Source organism: Penicillium bovifimosum (genome assembly GCF_028826915.1).
Source record: "Penicillium bovifimosum strain IBT 22155 chromosome Unknown utg000010l_segment0_segment0, whole genome shotgun sequence".
Taxonomy (NCBI): Eukaryota; Fungi; Ascomycota; class Eurotiomycetes; order Eurotiales; family Aspergillaceae; genus Penicillium; species Penicillium bovifimosum.
Window position 1 is genome coordinate 163911 of NW_026622718.1, and position 20509 is coordinate 184419.

The window sequence follows — 20509 nt, forward strand, 5'->3', positions numbered from 1 at the left end:
ATGTTCCTCTATCCATGTACGTCAGATGTATCCGTATCCTGTTTCTTCGCTGATTCATTGCCAATTTCCATATTCCCGCCCGCGTCACGCCGTCAATCCCCCGTATCCAGCCTCTGCATTCATCATGTCTATCATTTTCAACGCCCTCCCTCCCTCGTCTATCTCTGAATTTGGCAAGCCCTTGTATCGCTCAATTGAGCAGGCTGTTGAAGCGATCAACAAGCATGCCCAGCTCCAGGGCTTCGCAGTCTCGAGGGGAGCCTCAAGCCCTACCCAGGTGCTGCTCCAATGCGCCCGAAGTAGGGGCTACCTTTGCCTGTCCCCTAGTCATTGTATTGCGGAGAGAGGTTGCCATGGTTTTGTTCCTTTCCAACTCTTTCATTCGCTCGGATCCAGAGTCCGAAAATCATCCAGCATTCTCATCTGGTAACTGGGAGCTGCTTTCTCTCATACATGTTGGTTGATAGTATACAAATATAATACTGTATATCACTAGGTATATCTGTTCATATGATGTTATGATGGGAGTAGTAATTGTAAGCTCCATTTCGTAGACATTTGGTAAATTTTGGAATGCAAATCTCTGAGTCGTCGGTCTGGTCAGTCACGGGACGACTCGATTTAGTGGCAAATCACCTGTTTCTGATTGGCTGGAATTCCCCCACTTTGGTGCCAAGGAGCAACTGCATGATTGGACCCGATCTGGACTAGCGTGGCTTATAAACTTTCTGCTTAAATATTATTTTTTTTGTTACAGCCAGGTCAAGGAATTGATCTCCCCTTTAGAGTTGTGAAACAAGGACAACAGTCACAACACAGAGGATACTTTGCCCGAGACAAAGGATATATTGACAATTCAACATGAAATAGAGAAATACAACCAGCTTGAATGAAGCTAGTGAGCTCGAAGCAAGGAAAGAAGAAGCGAAAAGCGAAAGCTAACACGAATACGCGCACCAATCATGAGAGAGGTCAATCTCCACCTTTGAGTATTCTCGTTATGCAGCCTCGGACATGTTCATCCGGTCAGCCTTCGCATCTCGCGTCCCCCCTTCCTCTGTGTTTTCCTCATTTTTGCTTGGATTTCCAAGCCTGTAGGAGGAATCTCTTTCACCATTGGTCACGATTTGGCTTCGGGGGAAACAAGGCCATTTGACCATCTTTATATATATAAATATGGCGACCAATTTTACTCGCGAGACACCCGACCTGGGTAAACCCCAATTAGCGTCTCACGCATGGCTGGAGCCGATTGTATGTCCCCCCCCTCCTCCCCGGGCCTATCGAGAGCCTTTGATATTAATTCTGTGTGCAGGTGGTGGTGGGGATTATGGTGGGATCGTTGATTGTGAATCGCCGCCGAGACTCCAGTAAAAGTGCCAATGAAGAGCAAGCCCGGTTTGGAGACTACGCTCTCTTGGAAGAGGGCGATGCTCAACTCGCCAGCGAGCTTCATGCCAAATCGGAGACTGTATTCGGGCTCCGCATCAAGACGCCAGACTCGTCACGCTGGGCGCACTATTATCACAGCAGAATCTTGCAGAAACTGCCCTTTTTGGTCGAGATGTTCTACTGGATCATGAATTATCTGTTCTATTCCGTGACCAAAGGAGTAGCACAGTGGCTCTCCCCGGCCCAGATAGGAGTCGTCCAAGTGGCGCGAGACCACGCCATTGACATCCTCAATTTTGAACATAACACCGCGTCCTGGGTCTTCCCTATCCAGGAATCGGATTTCCAGTCCTTTTTCATTCAAAATCATCCCTCCATTCTGACCATGTTCAACCGGATTTATTCATTAATTCATATTCCCGGAACAGTGTTGTGAGTATTGAATCCCACGCCCACCTGCCTGCAATGCACCGACACATCGACTGACCTGATAGATTCCTCTCCTGGTATTACTATGTTGCCAAGGACCATGCATCTTTTGCCCTGGCCCGCCGGACCATGACTCTGGGGAATCTTGCGGCCTTCTTGGTATTCTGCTTCTACCCATGCATGCCGCCACGATTGCTCCCGGACTCGTACGGATTCTACGACACCGTCCGACAAGGCAACGCGGAAAGCATCTGGGTCGGCGGAAAGTCCGTGAATCAATTTGCAGCCATGCCGAGTCTTCACTTCACCTATGCCTTTGTGATCGGCTGCACCTTTCTGCACTACTCTGGAGTACTGCAGAGACTCCGGGGACAGTCAACGCAGACGTCATCTCTGACCCAATTTGGCTTTTTGGCACTCGCTATCTGCTATCCAATCTTGGTCCTCAGCGTCATTGTCGCCACCGCCAATCACTACTGGCTCGATGCTGTGGTGGCCATCTTTACGGTGACCCTGTCCTTCTACTGCAATAGGATTCTTATCTTGTTACTTCCGCTCGAGTATGCGTTTTGTTGGTGCTTGCGACTCGCAAAGCCTGTGCCTACCACGGGTGATCGGGCCTGCAGGAAACGAGCTTTGCAGGTACCTCGATAGACTTTGAGAAGACTTCTATATACTTGTTGTGACTGGGTGGGCCATGGCCTACAGCCGTCTTTATCTTTTCATCGAGGGTTAATAGATTGTCATGTTAGATTCACCCTTCTTTGGTCTGCTCTTCATCTCTGCTGCGCACCGCTTCCGCTTAACTGTATGAATCCTGGGCAGGAACAGAGAAAGTTTTCAAGCCGTTAGACCGAAGAGTTTGTATTTCTGTGGCTTCCACTACCTATCTGTCAGTGTGGTCAGAACTTAGTTGTTATACGAACAGGGGGCCTCTGCTAGTGCTTACATAGAAGGTTCGGAGTCGACGATCGTGATCCACCAGCCCTCTACATAGCGCAGAGGGTGGGGCTTTACCGGAAGATCTGCGTCTAGGATTAATGAGTGAACACCTGCAGTCTACGTAAGTACCCGTTTTGAATTGAGGCTGCAGCCTCAGGCTTCATACGAGCCAGAAGCGGTTAGCGTTTCTCTTCAAGTTTGCTCGTGACGCTTGGCTCGAAGTATTGCCCGGCTGTATTGGCAATCGGCTGAGAACAATCTTGAAAAAGCGTGAAAAATTATCGCACTCGCGCTGCCATTGTGGCGTATTCTAAAAGAAATGCCAAAGTCTTTCCTTTTTGCATCTGCAAGTGCCGGAGCGCGTCACGATTTTGTTGGGATTTCAGTGGTCGTGGTAACGTGGATCCTCGTTGTTCGGGCACCCCGGATATTCGGGCAGGCACCTCAATTTTCCTCTCCTCACCAAACCTCCAATTTTCAAATGCCTACCATGCCACCAATCCGTGGTCAAAAATCTTAGAAATTAGTTGAGCAGGTAGACAGAATTCTGCTTGTAATTAAGGTTATTAAAAATGGCTGGGTTACCTCCATTGCTGCTGCTGCTCGCTCTTTCAAATTCCCGCGGTCTACGCGGGACTCAGGTGGTTACTATTTGGTCTGTCATGAGGGCTACAAGCCATAAATTCACCCATCACTAAGAGGATCAATCCAGGATAGGTTAATCTCTATGGTTACTAGAGGTGCTGCTCTTACGATCGCCATGTCGAGAGATATAGCCAATATACAACTCGAAACCCGCAGAGGGGATACCCTCCAGACCGTTGGCAATAATTGGCCAACACGATACATCAAACGACATCCCGAGCTTTCTAGTCAATTCTCTCGTGGTTATAGCTATAAACGCGACTTGCTGGAAGATCCAAATACCATTATTGAGAGGTTCAAGCCTGTTGGAAAAACGAGTGCTCAATATGGTATCACTTCGGATGATATCAACAACTTTGACGAACCAGGGTTTGCAATGGGAGTTACTGCAGTGACAAATGACATTACACAGTCATTCTGTACCGGTCGGAGGGGTGTTTTGCAGGATGGCAGTCGCAAATGGGTGAATATTGTCGGTCAAGTTAGTTGATGAGCGTATCTTGATGCGGGATGAAATTGAGCATTTATGGGAATGGAACAGAAAGCAGACAAGAAAGATGGACAAACTAATGAAGCAAATACCCAGTAGAGGCGGTTTAACCGAGCTTTATGGTCCTACTACCAATGTTGGTGGTGAGGAAGGTGCAAGTGTGAGATATATATCTCGTCCTACATCCGCTCTAGAACCCTATGTTGAACCTACACTCCATGTTTTACCCCCTATGCGTCGGCAAATCGCCTGTTCTGGGTGTCATAAAAAAGGGCATTCTCTTAACAAATGCCCCAAAACTTAGTTTAGTAAAATTTATGGGTTTCTGGTTGATTAATTGGCGTTTAAAAAAAGTAGGAAAGTTGATGTTTTGAAGTTCCTGCCCGAATATCCGGGGTGCCCGAACAACGAGGATCCACGTTAGGTTGGGTGGACATTCGTTTCCCTATGTGCTTCATGTTGAGGGTAATTTCTCCTCCCCTTTGGAGACAAGCAGAAGGTATAGAGCATGAACAAGTGGAAGCGAACGAACAAGAGGAATTTTAGCATTGTGAAATGTTTTAATCTCATTGTTGTCCAACGGAATTTCCTTCAACCAGCTATTTCTGACCTGGTGGGAGATATGGTACGCCGCGACGGGTGTCGTCCGCTTCCATTTAAGCCTCCCTTAGGCCAATGCCGCGGTGGTTAATCCATATGCAATTGAATCAAGTTGCCTTTCCTCCTCAGGGTAGCGTGGAATAAGGGATAACACCGCTTTATTGAAATCAGTGAAAAATGGCTGGATTGCCAATGCCGCGCTTTCAAAGACAGGAGGATATGCACCAGAATATGCCCAATCAACCAACCACACTTGTTCATCTTGATCTAAGATCAGGTTTTGAGGACTGATGTCGTGGTGTGTAAGAACAAACTTGGTCAAATGGAATGGAGGGATGTCATTTGGGGCTTGATGGACGCTCTTGCAGATATCGAGCTTGTGGTTAAACCAAGCTTCCATTTCAGCAGTGTCCATAAACGGCCCAGCGCTGTAATCTGTGAAGAACCGACCCCGACATGGTCCTCCACCAGTGGGGCCAGGCTGCAAAAGCTCAATAGAGTGCATCTCTTGGATCATTTCAGCAACCTGCGCAGCGATTTTCCCTTGGGTGTCACGGGATAGGCCGTTCCAATCGAAGGCTTCCATCGACCACTTTTGCTCGAGGCGCGTGGATACAGTGACGATGCAATGCCTGCAGTGCCATGAGAATGTCAGCCAGTCGAGATCAAGGCCTTCGCCTTCATCAGCACCTCCAACAGTACTCGCAGATCCCACGTACTCAGACAAACAAGATGTTAGCAGTCGGGATTGCCACTTGATTTTGCCCTTCCAGGCCCGGCAGCAAGACTACAAAATGAAGACCTGCTCACATTGCCTGGAGTGGTGGCTTGACATGAAGCTTGAGGATGGGCGTGTCCCGGTGTCAGCGCTGCCGAAAGGCAGACAAGGACCAACCAGTATGGCTGTATGGTCAATTGAATGGGATACAGCCGGATCGGGTACCCTCACACCTGCCTGAGCTCACGCAGCTCGAGGACATTCTGATATCGCGCGTCGCGGCCCATCCATGTCTTTATCGAGGTGCGCCAGATACGTAGACAGCACTACCGCCACCAAGGCTATGTTGTACACTTCTTGAGAGAGATAGGGCACGTGTACGAAGAACTAGGTACACTCGCTTCCGACTAGATACGTAGATATTATCTTACTTCGACCATCCACTACCTACCGACGTAGACGCAGGGCAGACAAAATCGACAGTTCATCCTGGATTTTCGAGTCTGCCGATCTGCAATAGACATTTTGCTCCACTTTCTACAACAGAGCCGTCCCGGTTATCGGAATATCAAGATGTCATCAGGCTGGACTGGCTCAGGAGGCAACTGGGTCAAAAGGCGCGTCAGCGGTTGAAGAATCACATGAGGGAAGTCACCTGGTGACACTCTTATATTGCGTGTTTGCTCGACTGGTAACGTCTCTCTCACGCATCTTCCCCTCCTCATCACATTGTTTCATCGTCCATCGACACTTCGATTGACTCAAGATGCGTCTCTCAGTCACTTTGATTCTTCTGCCTCTGGCTATCTCGGTTGGTGGTAAGTTGATCGCCCGTGTAGACTGAGGCTCTTTCTAACATCAGTCAAGGTCTCATGATCACCGAACCTGAGAATGGCAACGCGATTGATGTATCCGTCCCCTTCACCGTGAAGTGGTCCTCCGTCGAGTGTGTATACCATATGTTGTTTCCCCAGCTTACGTGAAACTGACAAGAATCAGGACCGATCCCAAGACCTTCGATATCGTGATTGTCAACAACAATGCCCATCCCAGGGTTGAAGAGAGGGTCGCCTCCGGTATTGACACGACCAAGGGCTCCTACACAGTCCCTGGTCTGAAGGACATCGACCATGGGTAAGAATCAACCACCCGTCCCCCGTCTATCGGATTTGGACATGTTCAAGGAAACTAATATCTGACTTGCACCAGTATCGGTTACCAAGTTAACCTGGTGTCCAACACAGTCCCGAACACCGGCATCCTGGCACAGTCTCCGCAGTTCGAGGTTGTCCCTCCCGCTAAGGGCCTGTCGAACGCTTCTACCACCGAGGGTGCCTCTACCACCAACGAAGCTTCCACCGCCGATGGACTTTCTACATTGACCGTTTCGATCATTTCAGCTACCTCGACTGGTACCTCAGCCACTGCTACTTCTCAGACTGATGTTTCCACCAAGACTGAGCTCACCATCACCGGTACCTTGACGTTCAGTGTTCCCACCACCGCGGTTTCCACGGGAGAGTCGACCATTGGCACTCATACCACTGGCGGAAACAACACCATTGTTTCCTCGACTACAGCCACTGAACTTATCACCACTACCAGAATTACCACCAACACTGTCAAGACTTCGAGCGACTCCGATCTGGCAACTAGCACCTCTTACGCTACCGACTCTGCTGGTAGCACGACCACTACAGTTGCCCTTCCAACTCACTCCAAGGGTAGTGCGATGGCTCTTGCTGCTCCCGGCGTTGTCGCTGGTCTTCTGGCTGGTGTTCTCGGCTTCAACCTCTAAGCTGGTACTGACGGGTTACCTGCCGATTGCTGTGATGCCAAACTTCAGTGTAGTAGGTACAAATCAAATATCAGACTGTGGATGGTGAGAACCCAGGCTTGAAATGTTTTCGTTATGCAAAACGTGATGAGAAGTGCACCTTTTGGTTCGCAAAGAGGATAATTGGCCTTTCGAGGTCTCGTTTATGGCTGTAGACGACACTACATCGCCAGATTAATGTGCGCATCCTGCGCTGTTTTATTGATTCGTTTCAATTGCCTAGTCCTACCTTGCCTGACAGTATCAATAACACCTGTAGCTTCTACTGTATGCCATCGAGCCATAATACCCCACCCAGGTCGTGTGCAGGCTGACAGCTCCGTGCAGACGGACGTTACGCTTTGTAGCTTAACACGACAGAACGAATTCGTACTTGTTAGTCTTGTTCGATTTGCTGTCTCACTCAAGCACCTAGAGGGCGTATCATCGCAGTACTCCGTACTCCGTACTGCGTACAGGCTACAGCGATATGGTTCCTCTCGCGTCTTTTGACTGGGCTCGCTGCACTCGGCTATCTTCTGCTTCACATGTAGTTTCTCCTGGGTTCTACCAGTAGTAGTACCGCCCAGTTTCAGGATGTCGTAGCCAGTAGTTAGGAAGAGATCATTTTCTAAGAAGGATTGCTTCACAACGACAAAAACTGACTTCCAGGTAGAGGTAAGGGTAGAACTCGACAGTTGACTTCACCGATATCTGGATTCTGGACACTCATGCAGGGGAATATTTCATTCAATTCATCCAACACATAATCACCATACATGCCTATAGTTCCAAGCCTAAACAAACGACCTAATAACTGTGTATATGCCATCCAATTCGCACTAATCCAAATGCAATCTCCAAAGCCCATCACCAAGATAATGTCCCTCATCCATAACAACACCTTTCCCTTTACTCTTGATCTCCTCGGTGCCAACCTTCAGCATACCAACCAGGCAAATCTCCTCCTTACCCTCAGCCTTAACGCCGACAATCTGTCCCGCCTCAAGCGCATGCTCGGCATCAGGCAGCCGGCCTCCGGGCGAGGTAAGACCGGGGGCCATGAGGGTTGCGCCGGAGAGCACAAAGCGGATGGCACCGCGGTCGATCTGGATTGTCGGGATGGCGGAGGGGTAGGCGTGGATGAGGCGGAGGTGAGGGACGGGCGGTCCGTCGATGGGTTGGAAGAAGAGCGGGGTGGAGTCTATTGTGTAGAGGGTCACGCGGTCGGGACTGGAGTTGTTTTGGTTAGCTTGCGGTCTTGGGTGTAGGCAGTGGTGAGAGCGGAGATGCCGATGCTGGAGAAATCCAGGGGAGTTGTATCGTACAGTTTCACGGCTTCCAATGAAGCCTTCTTGGGCATAATATCTTCAATGAATGGCTCAAAGCCGGGATATGTCTCCAGCAGCTTCTGGCGCAGGCCGCGCTGCACGGAGGATTTGACCTTCGACCGGTTGCTTGGGGGGATACTAGATGAAGCAATTGGGTTAGCCTGTCTGTCTATCTGTCTATTTGACTGATAATCACAGCGTGATTCAAGTCCCATGGAAGCTGTCTATTCCTTGATTGGGGATTTTTGGCAGCTTCTGCGCTCTTCACGTCGTCTTCAGGTGGAGGAAGATGCGTGCACCTATTTGGCAAGCAGGAAGCTCAGGTCAAGCCGCTATGCGTATGGAGGCCTCTCGGAGGATTGATGGAGGGGTTTCACTCACTCTTTCTTGAACATGATGCTGGTGGGTGTATGAATGCTATGACGGCAAAGCTCTCGATAACGCAAGTGGGATGCGCGGGGGACCAGGTCACGTGCCTGATAGAGTGCTCTGCTTTTTCTTCCCTTTCTACCACCCGGAGTACTTGGCCTAGAGGGTTGGGATCTCCCAAATGGTCTGAGCTGGATAGCAAACCACCAATTCTCATATCGGCAGAGGTATCGTGTTGAACAGAACAGGATGCTGCAAGGTCATGTTTACAACTACGTCTACATCCAACAGAGGTTGTTCACAAGAACCAAAGTTGACAGGGTGACAACAGAATAAGGACTGTGGTATGAGTATCATCAACACTGGTGTATCATTCAAACTATTTGTCTATATGCACCTAGTGCTTGGCAGCACCGGCCTTGATGAGCATGATATCGCCATCCTCGACGACGTAATCCTTGCCCTTGGTCATGATTTTACCGGCGGCCTTGACGGCACCTTCGTCACCAAGCTCGCGCAGCACACTGTAGTTGTACACAATCGCCTGGATGAACGTCTTCTCAAAGTCGGTGTGAATGACACCAGCGGCAGCGGGAGCCTTGATACCCTTGCGGATGGTCCATTGGCGGACCTCGTCCTCACCAGTGGTGAAGAAGGAGGCCAAGCTCAAGGCCTGACGCATGGTGGTGATGATCTTGGGCAGACCAGACTTGGTGCCCAAGGTCTTGCACTCTGCCTCAGCGGCAGCATCATCGTGCATCAGAGTGAGACGCTCCTCAAACTGAGCAGAAACGGGCAGGATTGGGTCGCCAGTGGAGTTGGTCTTGATCCACTCGAAGACCTGGGGAAGGTACTTGTTCTTCTGGCGGATGTAATCTCTTTCGCTCAGGTTGACAAGGTACACAACGGGCTTGGCAGTGAGGAGGAACAGGGGGTTGATGACTTCGACCTAGAACCAAGTAGGTTAGCATGAGTTGTCTCAAACAATTTGAGTGATGCAATCATGTAAAGTGGACTCCAAATTTCAGCATATAACTTTTTTTCTCAAGGTGCCCTCGGATTGTGAGTATCCTTTTAATGAGGGCACTCAACGAGCTGGGTTAATTTCGAGCAGTGCTCTTATTCATCACTGTAGGAGTTGGGGGAGGTGGAAACAGGCAGATGCGGTGCAGGGAAGGAAAGATAGGAATATGTCAAAACGTACCTCCTTGGGGCTCCAGTCACCCTTGCGGATGTCATTACCATCCTTCAAGAACTGCAGAATCTTGGCAGTGGTGGCTTCCTCCTCCTTAAGCTTCTTCATCTCAAGAGATTGTCCACCACGGCGAGTCTGCTTGCCGAGGGCCTCAAGGGCCTTCTCGACGAACTCGATATCCTTGATGCGCAGCTCCTCGCTGATGATGGTCAGATCACGGGTAGGGTTGACATCTCCCTCGACGTGGATAATCTCGGCATCATCGAAGCAGCGAACCACTTGGAAGATGGCATCGACAGCGCGAATGTGCGACAGGAAGGAGTTACCGAGACCAGCACCAGTCGAGGCACCGCGGGTGAGACCGGCAATATCGTACACGGTCAAGTTGGCGGGAACCTGGGACTTGGGCTTGTAGTGCTCGCAGAGCCAGTCGAACCGCTCATCAGGGACGATAACGCGGGCCTCCTCGGGGTCAATGGTGGCATAGGGGAAGTTGGCCGGGTTACCCAAGGAGGACTTGGTGATGGACTGGAAGAGTGTCGACTTGCCGACATTGGCAAGACCAACCTGAAGCCATTGTTAGGATCACATGGTTGAGAAAGAAAGAAAAAAAAGTTGTAAGGAAAGGGGGCAAGGGGGGATTTAAATAGTTTTTTGTGGAATTAAAAAGTGGACTGTGCTGTGTGGGAAGAAAAGGAAGGGAAAAAAAAAGGTGGGGTCCTTGCTCACATACGATACCACTCTTCAGGTTGTTTCCTGGACGACCCAAATGGATCTTTTCCTGAACTTGCTGCTTCTTGGGAGGCATTTTATTGGATTTTTTCTTCTTGCTTGAGTAGAAGCGACAGAAGGGAGGTGGGAGGTGGGGGGAAGTCGAAAGGCGGAAGCGGGAACAGGGGAGCGCGCCAAATGCAGGACCAGCTGCGGATCGATCGACGATACGAAGGAAGAGGATGGATGTGGAAGACGTGATGGCGGTTGCCCACAGCGATTGTGGGCAAGAATAAGTACAAGTAAGGAGAGAGTTAAATGAATGCGTATTCAGCTATCGAGAAGCAATGTTGATGAGGTTCGCGCCAAATGTTGTCGAATTTTCTGCCTGCAGAGCTATCACCGCTCACGTGAAAGTCAAGCCCTGAACGACGTCATGACGGACTGGTACGTAATCAACCTATTTGGGCAGTCCTGAGGTATTGTTCTTAGGTTTACTGTCTATCCAGATGTATGAGCAGCCCATAGCAAGATTGAAACAGGTTGACCTGATGCAAAGCAACCCTAGAGAGAACCTATGATACAAATATCAACCCAATCCCGCCTCAGCAGATAGACAATGCAAAACCCTTTTGCGTGACCCATTCCCATCGAACGCCATAACACACGAAGAACCTGCACACATAGCCTTAGTAAGAAGAAAGTCATTAGAGGTCCATTGCGTCGCCCTGTTCGGAGACAGCGTCGACCATGTCCAACAGCTTGGCATAAGGCACGGTCACCCGTTGCAGGTCCCGATGTTTACCTAGAGGTGATTTCGTTAGCTATTGGCTCAAGCAGGAGCAAAAGCAAGTAACATACCAAGTGCAAGGATAACCTCCTTCAGCAAGGTCTCCCGTGGCCAGCCACACAGATCATCGGATCCTTCACGCCAATTACGACCCTCGCGCTCGTTGGCCTGCAATTTCGAGACTGCCTCGCTGACATCATCCTCGTCCTCGAACAGACCGCCAATTAGACTCTTCAACAGCTCCTCAACCTTGAGCTTCAAGCCCTCGGCACCGATGCGCTTGGCGTACATGTTTAGGTACAACCGGAACTCTTCCTTGGCGCCCAGAGACAAAGCAGCGGCAAGACGGTTCTCGAGATGAGCGATAGAAACAGTGGACTCGAACGTCTCATATCCTTCGCGTGATAACAGAACCTTGATAAGACGCTGGAGGAAGTATGCTCTGCCACGAAGGAGGAACTCATTTGTGGTGTTTCGTTCCAACCATGGAATGATGCCGGCTGCGACGGCCGCTTTGGCATCCTTGTTATCCTGTTGGGCATCCTTGGCTTGCAAGTTGCTCACTGGGGCATCTGTGGTATTCCAGTACTGGCTACCGACAGCCCACCAGGATTCCGAAACACGCTGCCACGTGAACATAGCAGGGGAGTAGGAGTATCCTTCGCCGTTGGACAGCGAAACGACGATTCTGCCCTCTGAGTTGATGCGTGCCTCGGTCACTGCAGGAGCGGTGGTGAGGCTCCCACCGAGTGCATGGACAGCAGCATCCAGGGCCGGCTGGAGAGAGATGGGTGGGTGGGGGAGAAGACAAGTGCTTCACATTCCAGACATAGCACATGCCCACAGAGTTGATGCACAGGAGCCACGGTCCGTTGCACTCCAAGATAACAGGCTGTGCCTCGAGAACAAGCGCACTGACGAGACGACGGCCGGCCGGGGTCCAAAGGTAGATTGATCCATCCTCGCAGGCAGCTGCCCAGATGCATTGATTACCAGTCACAAGAAGAACATTCCGCGGCAAGAAATCCTGCCACAAAGGCTGGTCTCCGCGGAACAAAGTCAGACGTACCGGCTCCCGGTCCCCAGCGCGACCAGTCAAGCTTGCTGCTGAAGGGTTTCGAGCTTCGAAAATGACGTCCACGCGACTTTTCGGAGAGGTTGAGTCGGCGCCAGGGGCAGGTAGTTCAGTCGGCTTGCCAGCTGCGTCCAACGCGCGAACGATGTGGGTGCGGATTTTGGGGACTGCTAGACGGAGTGGGCTGATGCTCATGCAAGGATTTATCACCGCAGGACGAATGAACTCCGGAGTCGGCAGTTGGCCAACCGTGGCGGGTTGAACTTGGGCTGGCAGGAGGCCGTCGGGGGTGTTGGCCATGATGGGGGTGGCACCGTTCTGGCTGGCAAGTGCCACACGTCTTTCAACGCTGCCGTCTTCGTCACCCTCGATCTGGGCCAGCTTGCGTTTATTTCCAAGAAGAAGAGCAGTCAAGCCACCCTTCGGCAGGCCATCGAATGGTTTTGACAAATCAAGGATGGTGGTGGGAGCGTCAGCCTTGACCTGGCTGCTGATGGACTGCATCAGGCGGGATTGTGGGAGAGAGGACTCTCCAGCTCCAGCTCCGGAAACAAGCAGTGGTGCGATACGCTTTTTCCCCTCCTTTGTGTACGTGGGGCGCTGCTTCAGTCTTTCCAGCTTGGCTTTGTAAGGATCGGGTTTCTCGGCTTCTGGGATGGCAGGCGTGGTAGGAGTTCCGTTTGCTTGTGTTTTGGGTGTGTCAGGAGCTGGTGGAGAAACTCGAGCAGGTGTTGCCCCATTTGATGGCTGTGGTGCCTTCTCTCCGTTCGCCTTGGGCTCGGCGCCGTCGCCCATCAGTGCACCCATTCTTCCTTCTACGTGCTTGATCTCACCAGCCTTGCTCTTTTCCTCCAGCAGCAAGCTGTCCGTTGTTTCCGTGATGCCGGCACCCCTTCGATTAGTGCCGAATTTTGTGAGTGACTTCTCGTTCTCCTCCATCTCTGTGGCCCATCCTAGTTCCCCGTCTTCAAACCGGACTGCCAGGATTGTGCCATCCAGAGCAGTGGCAAATAGACACTTCCCGTCAGGAGTCCACGCCAAATCTGAGATAGCCTTGGCAGCCATCTCCTGCGCAACCACGATCGGTCGAGCATTACTCGTGATCCAGATACTCAAGGATTTGTCCCCACCGGCGCAGGCAATGACCGTAATGTGGTGTTGGGGTACAGGCTGCCCATCAGCTTGCTTCTTATTGGGAGGCTCGGTTGCGTACAGGCGTGGAGAGAACGAGCAGACTTCTACTGGTGCCTCGTGTCCGATCAGATTGATATCACCATCCCACGATCCACGATTGATGATGGCGACAGAGCTGACAGGACCGTTCACAGCATTTGCAGCTGCAATGTGCATCCCATCCGGCGACCAAGAGCAGCGACGGAAATAGGCCGTCAGCGGCGAGTTGGCAAATGGGGCTGTGATTGTTTGTTCAAGGACGAAATTGTTCATCTGATCGTGGGCCGAGTGGTTGGGGGCAGGAGAGGTGAATCGAAAGATGCGGACTGTCCGATCATCGCTGGCCGTCGCGAAATATTTGTTCGCTGGATCGAAGGTGATTCCTTTAACGTGACTTTGGTGGATCGCTATCGTCTTCAGCTTTTCGAACGAGTGGCCAGACCACACCACGACCTTGGAATCCAGCCCAACCGATACCAGTATCGACGAGTCGAACGACCATCCGAGATCCTGGACATCATTATCGTGACCGATCAACCGCCGAATCGTACGCCAATTCTCGACAGGCGGTGCTTCGTCCGTGCCTAAATGATTTCCACAGCTGTCAGCATCTGCCGTTCCTCAGTTCTCGCTATAGTCAAAGCGTACCGAATGTTGACGAGTGTGTTGGAGGATTAGCATCGAGGGTATACACGCAGACAATCTTGTCATCTGCGCCCGACGCAAGGTATTTCCCGTTGGGTGAGAATCGAACGGTGTGGATCGTGCCCGAATGGTTGCTCATGGAGGCCAGTTGCTTTGGCTTGCCCTCGAGTTCAGCAGTTCCGGTGCCGTAAATGGCCTCCGTTGACCAGATTCGCACATATCCATCTGGGTATCAAAATTCATGGTGTCAGTGACGTTTCCCCTAAACAGCGCAGGCATTTTCTGGAGGCCTTCCGGCGCAAACGAGGAGGGATTGAGCTCACCTCCAGCAGCTGTGACTAGTCGCTTTCCATCTGGCGAGACATCGCAGCTGTAAACTTCGAAGTCTTTGCGTTCACCTGTATCAGAGGATTGCCATTAGCAAATGTGGTCCCTCCGTCGACTGATCCAGTTCCGCTCCGCTGTGAAGCGTGGCTGCGCCTCACGAGAGAAGAATATCCCAACAATCAAGCTCCGTACCTCCATGGGTGAGCCAGACCGGCTTGATGATATGCATCGCGCCGGTTCCGGAGATGAATTCAGCCTTGCCCGATTGTTTTCCAGCTGTCTAGATGGTTGGTCCTTGGGATCAAATTGTGCGACACGTATCGACGGAGTGAGCGTGGTAAGGAGGGGAGCGCCAGGCGTGTCGAATGCTGATCTACGGACTATTGGATGGCCTGTAACATGGCAGATCTGGGGTCAAAGAAAGCGGATGCCTCTCTTTCGAGGTACAAAAATCGAAGTTCCAGTCCGATTCGAGGGAGAAAGAGGGATGAGGTCGGAAATTAACGCGCAATCAAAAAGTCGCGATCTCCAGACCTGGTCCGAGCTCCCGCGTTGATGTCCGATATGTCACGGGCAGTCACGGGCCCTTTAGTGAGCCCAATGGGCACTTTAGAGTATGAATTCCTACTTCCTGATATGACGGTCTATATGTGGGAATTCTACAATGCAACTAGGCATTGGGTGTAGAACAAGACTTCCACGAATCCACGCAATGTCACGGCCCCGGCACGGGGTAGGCTAGCATCTGTTGAACATCCCAGTTCACAGTCGACGTCCCAAAGTAAAATCTACACCGAGTATAGCTTGTAGGTATTTGATATGCTCATTACGACCACTACGACAGATTACAATCACACAGTTCATCCTGAAAACATTTCGTGTTCACATTAAGCATAGGTAAACACATCAAGCTCATTGATCAATCGATGAAGCACTTTCATTCAATCGAAGGTATCACACACTCCGATTTACTTCGAGGATGATCCAGATCCAGATCCCGAGGGGGGAGTGTAGGTCCCCTGCCCCGACGGACTCGAGTAGTAGGTGCTTCCATTAGGATTGGAGTAGTAGTAAGAGCCATTCCTAGGGCCATAAGTCAGTGGACACATACTATACTATACGCATGTCAGCTGTGTTCAGAGCAGCAACTCACGTGTTGGAGTAGTGGTAGCTGTTCTGGTTGGAAGCGCTGCTACCGTAGTCACGGTTGCAGTAGTGGTTGCCCTGGGTAGTGATAAGCTTGGGTTTTGATTCTTCATTTGTACAGGAGATGGAGATAGCATACCTGGGAGTTGGTACCAGAGCCGGTAACAGTGTATCCTTTTCCGGAGGGCATGATGGATGATTTCAGATTTGGTGATGAGTTGGTCTTGATAAAGTGGTTTGGAAAGGTGAAATGGAAGAGAGAAAGGGACAGCTCCGAGCAGGAGGAAGGTTTCATATGTGGGGGGGGGAAGTGGACTTCGTTTCTATACGAAGCACACTTCTAAGAGATCCATGGAATAACGGAATCTAGAACACCAACATTTGAATATTGTTGTCGCATCCAAATACTTCACACCATCACAGCTCAATTGGAACCTCGCCAAGATAGCTCAGGCTGCTCAGCTATTCCCGACTATCCAGAACAAAGGACAAATCCTCATGAATCGACTCCAACCAAGCAGCGATAGTGAAATTAACACCAGAATAGAGGTACTCACACTCGCGAAGACAGGTCAACGCCGCTACGAGAATCGGCAAAATCTTAGTGTGACAGTATTCTTGAAATTCACCTAGGAAGAATCCCGGGGGACTGATCAGGACAGTTGCACACTTTGGCGACTTCTTCGCCATGATTACAGCAAGGTGCTTAATGATCTCCAACTCGACAATCAGATCGCAAAGGGTTTGACAGGTGTCTTCCCGGCGATCCTCCAACAGATGAAGAGAGAGCGCTTCTCTCTCTAGGGCTCTTTGGAAAAGATCGCATTCTTGGTGGAAATACATTTCGTGGCTTAAGTCATCAGGTTTTGTCATGGTCAGAGACATTGTTGGGGGGGATATCATTGTGCAGGACATTGTTGCGAGTGAGAGTCGGTCAAAAGTTGACCCTGGTTGCTTGTGATAAAGTGTGAGCTCAACAAGAAAGTGCCAGACCGATGAGCAGAACTCGAGATGCTGGTATTCCCAGACTACTTATCCCCCTGGGTCGGCATTGATCTCTTCAACCAAGACTGACTTCCACAAACAGGCCGTCAGCTCACAAAGACCTTGAAAGAGATGTCTTTCTTTGTCAAGGCTGCGAGAGACTCGGACGCCTTGTCCCAGAATATCGTTCAAATGACCTTGTCTCTCAGAATCCATTGTCATCTTTGTGTCTTTGTCAGACTTTGTTCTTCATATAGATGCAATATCTCCCTCAGTTCATACCGTCAAGACCATATAAACCCATCACCACCCCGTACTTCCATCTCCATCCAGCTCACTCCGGGCCATTCCAAGGTCCAACAACAGTATAGAAGACTCACCAAGCCACAGTAAGTAAGCCCTTCTACATCCCAAGACTGACCCAATTGCCCAGCGATCAATACTATACTATACCCCCCCCCCCCCCCCCCCCCCCCCAATCACCATGAACCCCGCCTGGGACAGAGCCCATCGCCATCCAGCAGCACCCCCCGCGTCCACATCACGAAATGATCACGGCGAATGGCAAGTCACCGGAGCCATCCGGCAGCGCTGGATCGAGGACGCCACAGACACCACCTGCCCATTCCAGCCAGCCCCACTAACCCTAGCCGACCTCCGCAGGATGGGCTGGTTCGTGCAGACTGACCCCAGCAGCGTTCCATCTGTTATCATGGATGACGCGGCGAATCTAGGCCACTACCCCGGTACTGATATGACACGAATCCTAGCGCAGAAGGATAGTACTAACACAGCGGATAAAGCCCCGAACGTCTTCGACCTTATTGTCGGCCACGGGGTGCTGATTGCCGAGGCCATCTTCCGGAAAGATGGACCGCACTTCTCGCAGGTTGCTGTCGCTATGATGCGGGAGGTAGCGGATCCGCAGAGTCTGCGACACTTGTATTTTACTACTATTATTAACCCTGATACACAGGATTTTCTCGAGACGATGCTGTATACGCCGCGGAATGGGCTCCTCTGGCCGTCTGCTACGGATACTCAGGAGGTTTGGCATTATAATACACCGCAGTATCATGGGCTTTTGGGGACGCGCATTGGGAAATGCGCTGTTAATTTGATTTTGGAGATTTTCCCCCGTGGGACGCATTATATTGCGAGGGTTGTGACTTGGGATATCGCTTTTTCGCTTCAGATTCGGTTTGACATTGAGCCGATTGCTGCGCCTGCGGCTGCTGTTTGAGCTGTTCCGTTTTTAGGTACGTATTGCCTTTGTCTTTGTCCTTGTCGTTCGATTTTGGTTCAGCTGACTAGGGCTTGCGCGACTGGATTCTTTCTGGTTTGTATCAATAATGCACTCGTTTGATCTCAAACTCCACATCCACTGTAACTGACAAAGTAAACGGAAGATACTGATACACAACTTGTACATGGAGATAATGTAGTACTCTTCCTTACGGATTTCTGACCGGCAACAGTCCCCTTATGTACATAAGTAACATGCCGAGTTCGCACGTATAATACCACATGTGTAGAAGCTCATGCTCTTTGGGAGACTCCTTAAGAAATGCTGCAAGAAAATGAGGGGAACAGAATACAAGAGCGGAGGCAAGGAGAGAAGGAGAGAATGAGAAGGATAGGTTAAGATACAGAGTTCGAAAAGATAAAAGAGCAGCGAGACGTCAGAGAATACCGGAGCTGAAAAATATCAGAACCACAGGAACAAGGTGGAGGAATTAAAGCAATACAAGAGAGGAGTCGTCGTTTCATGTCGATTGGGCCACGTCTAGACGCTTATTGCTTGTGTTCATTGCCGGCAACCTCGAACCCCTCCATCGCAGGTTCGGGTGCGACGTTCGACTGTGCTTTCTGCTGCGCCTGTCCCTCGAAATAGGTCGGGACATGGCTTTCTGTTGATGGTTGGCTAGTCTGCGGGGTATCCGATGACTTCGAATCCTCAACACCGAGAGACTTCTTCGCCAGACTCCGCGCCTGTGTCTCGCTCACTTTGCCATAGACAGCCATAGCGTTGGCAATCATGCCACCCATATCTCCGACGTTCCCTGGAACAACGACAGCTGTGCCCTCGCGTGCAAGGTTTGACCAAGCCGCGACATACTTCTCGGCGACACTGAGACTGACCGCATTGCGTGCATTCTCGCCGCCCTCCTGGATGGCCCGAGCAACGGCGTCAATGCCACGCGCAGTAGCCTGGGCCTTGAGCAAGATAGCATCAGCCTCACCAGAGGCGTGATTCACCTTCTCAGCGCGCAAAGCCTCAGACGCCAGGATGACAGACTGCTTGCGACCCTCGGCAATGTTGATCGCACTCTGGCGCTGACCTTCAGACTCGAGGATCTCGGCGCGCTTGGAGCGCTCAGCAGTGACCTGACGGTGCATAGCAGCAACGACCTTCTCCGGCGCATGAATATCCCTGATCTCATATCGCAGGCAGACAACACCCCATTCCTGAGCTGCCTCGTTAATCGCCTTAGTAATGTTGACATTGAGATTGGCGCGTTCCTTAAGAACGTGGTCGAGGGTCAGTTGGCCGATCTCCGAACGCATAGTTGTCTGCGCGAGTTGCGAAATAGCGTAATCCGCGTCCTCAACTCCGTAGCTACAATTGGCGATATGTCAGTACTTGCACTTGTTTCGGTACTTCTCCACCACACGACGACCAAAAGACCCGAGCTGCCAAAAAAAGTCACTCACCTTGCCTTGTACGCATCAAACACCCGTGTATAGAGTACACCGTCCAGCTCGAGTGTGACATTATCTGCCGTGATGGCGTTCTGACTGGGCATCTCAATAGCTGCCTCTTTCAAGCTCTTCACATAGGCAATGCGGTCCAAAAACGGCACGAGAATCGCCAAACCTGGTTCCAAGATCCGATCAAATTTTCCCATGCGCTCGACAATCCATGCTGTCTGTTGTGGTACGAATCGCACGACGGTGTTCGCGGGGAGGGGTTGTCTGTTGGAGAAATAGCTGGTGGGCCCATCATTGTACGCGCCGCCAGATTTGAAGCCGTTGAAAATGGAATCGGGGGCGGAAGTTTGAGGGGAATTTGACAGAGTTCGTCGTTGGATCTGGGTGAAGGGTGTAGCGCTCACTGCGGAGCTTCGTGGAAGACGTTGAGGAAGGAGCTTTTGACCACGAGGCCGGAGGAGCCTTGACGTTTGGCGGGATGCACCCTCCATCTTGAAAGTGAGTTGGGAGTATCGGGGAATATGAGGAAAAAGAAGCGCGGTTGGAGGTGCAGAAGCAAGCTAGATGGGGAAGAAGGAGAGCTGTTGAGGTCAGTTCCAGATTGACATGATGGATGCCTTCTCCGATTGGATGTAAGGTTTTGTAGCCTGAGGCAGAAACTTTCAACCTTCCCCGGAAGTCAGACCTCACATCACCTGTTCTTGAGATGAGTATGGTTAAATGAACGTATAGCTTACAGGCTGGTCTAATGGCTTTGAGTCTACAATTCCCTGGCCATGGAGCTCAATATCATACAGTCCATAAGCTCAAAGTGTGCATAGCAATCGTATTACTCCACAAAGGACCGAACAGCCCAATTTATGCTAACAAAGTACACGAAGCGCAACTGACTCTGCCGTCCAAAGAAACTTGAAAGGGGAGCAACAGAGCAGTGTGATGGACCAAGCCACCTCAAGAAGATATGCCCCAAGGACAATGGGATAACCAAATGGTCACCCAGGTAGGGAGCAAACGTAACC

At 50.9% G+C, this 20509-nt stretch overlaps 10 protein-coding genes across 10 annotated transcripts; 3 read left to right on the forward strand and 7 right to left on the reverse strand.

Moving 5' to 3' along the window:
- Positions 1-1176: 1176 nt before the first annotated feature.
- On the forward strand, positions 1177-2475 carry N7515_010387 (phosphatase PAP2 family protein; the record flags this gene model as incomplete). Its single annotated transcript, XM_056671130.1, has 3 exons — positions 1177-1254; positions 1316-1824; positions 1887-2475. The coding sequence occupies 3 exons, from the start codon at positions 1177-1179 to the stop codon at positions 2473-2475; spliced, it is 1176 nt and encodes a 391-aa protein (XP_056516754.1).
- Positions 2476-4565: 2090 nt separating this feature from the next.
- On the reverse strand, positions 4566-5084 carry N7515_010388 (Aminoglycoside phosphotransferase; the record flags this gene model as incomplete). Its single annotated transcript, XM_056671131.1, has 1 exon — positions 4566-5084. The coding sequence occupies one exon, from the start codon at positions 5082-5084 to the stop codon at positions 4566-4568; it is 519 nt and encodes a 172-aa protein (XP_056516755.1).
- An 898-nt stretch (positions 5085-5982) lies between these two features.
- On the forward strand, positions 5983-7014 carry N7515_010389 (GPI anchored serine-threonine rich family protein; the record flags this gene model as incomplete). The annotated part of the gene is made up of 4 exons (XM_056671132.1): positions 5983-6034; positions 6084-6162; positions 6216-6350; positions 6426-7014. 4 exons carry the CDS (start codon positions 5983-5985, stop codon positions 7012-7014), a joined length of 855 nt encoding a protein of 284 aa, XP_056516756.1.
- An 860-nt stretch (positions 7015-7874) lies between these two features.
- N7515_010390 (translation machinery-associated protein 20) lies at positions 7875-8758 on the reverse strand (the record flags this gene model as incomplete). Its single annotated transcript, XM_056671133.1, has 3 exons — positions 7875-8265; positions 8361-8501; positions 8745-8758. The coding sequence occupies 3 exons, from the start codon at positions 8756-8758 to the stop codon at positions 7875-7877; spliced, it is 546 nt and encodes a 181-aa protein (XP_056516757.1).
- A 371-nt stretch (positions 8759-9129) lies between these two features.
- Positions 9130-10735, reverse strand: N7515_010391 (YchF/Obg family ATPase; the record flags this gene model as incomplete). The annotated part of the gene is made up of 3 exons (XM_056671134.1): positions 9130-9681; positions 9937-10494; positions 10661-10735. 3 exons carry the CDS (start codon positions 10733-10735, stop codon positions 9130-9132), a joined length of 1185 nt encoding a protein of 394 aa, XP_056516758.1.
- Positions 10736-11345: 610 nt separating this feature from the next.
- Positions 11346-14877, reverse strand: hir1 (putative histone transcription regulator Hir1; the record flags this gene model as incomplete). Its single annotated transcript, XM_056671135.1, has 6 exons — positions 11346-11443; positions 11500-12205; positions 12249-14260; positions 14325-14546; positions 14645-14719; positions 14841-14877. 6 exons carry the CDS (start codon positions 14875-14877, stop codon positions 11346-11348), a joined length of 3150 nt encoding a protein of 1049 aa, XP_056516759.1.
- Positions 14878-15616: 739 nt separating this feature from the next.
- On the reverse strand, positions 15617-16089 carry N7515_010393 (uncharacterized protein; the record flags this gene model as incomplete). The annotated part of the gene is made up of 3 exons (XM_056671136.1): positions 15617-15731; positions 15802-15872; positions 15934-16089. The coding sequence occupies 3 exons, from the start codon at positions 16087-16089 to the stop codon at positions 15617-15619; spliced, it is 342 nt and encodes a 113-aa protein (XP_056516760.1).
- A 167-nt stretch (positions 16090-16256) lies between these two features.
- On the reverse strand, positions 16257-16679 carry N7515_010394 (uncharacterized protein; the record flags this gene model as incomplete). Its single annotated transcript, XM_056671137.1, has 1 exon — positions 16257-16679. One exon carries the CDS (start codon positions 16677-16679, stop codon positions 16257-16259), a length of 423 nt encoding a protein of 140 aa, XP_056516761.1.
- A 583-nt stretch (positions 16680-17262) lies between these two features.
- Positions 17263-18021, forward strand: N7515_010395 (uncharacterized protein; the record flags this gene model as incomplete). The annotated part of the gene is made up of 1 exon (XM_056671138.1): positions 17263-18021. One exon carries the CDS (start codon positions 17263-17265, stop codon positions 18019-18021), a length of 759 nt encoding a protein of 252 aa, XP_056516762.1.
- Positions 18022-18572: 551 nt separating this feature from the next.
- N7515_010396 (SPFH domain-containing protein) lies at positions 18573-19981 on the reverse strand (the record flags this gene model as incomplete). Its single annotated transcript, XM_056671139.1, has 2 exons — positions 18573-19398; positions 19494-19981. The coding sequence occupies 2 exons, from the start codon at positions 19979-19981 to the stop codon at positions 18573-18575; spliced, it is 1314 nt and encodes a 437-aa protein (XP_056516763.1).
- Between the last annotated feature and the right edge of the window lie 528 nt (positions 19982-20509).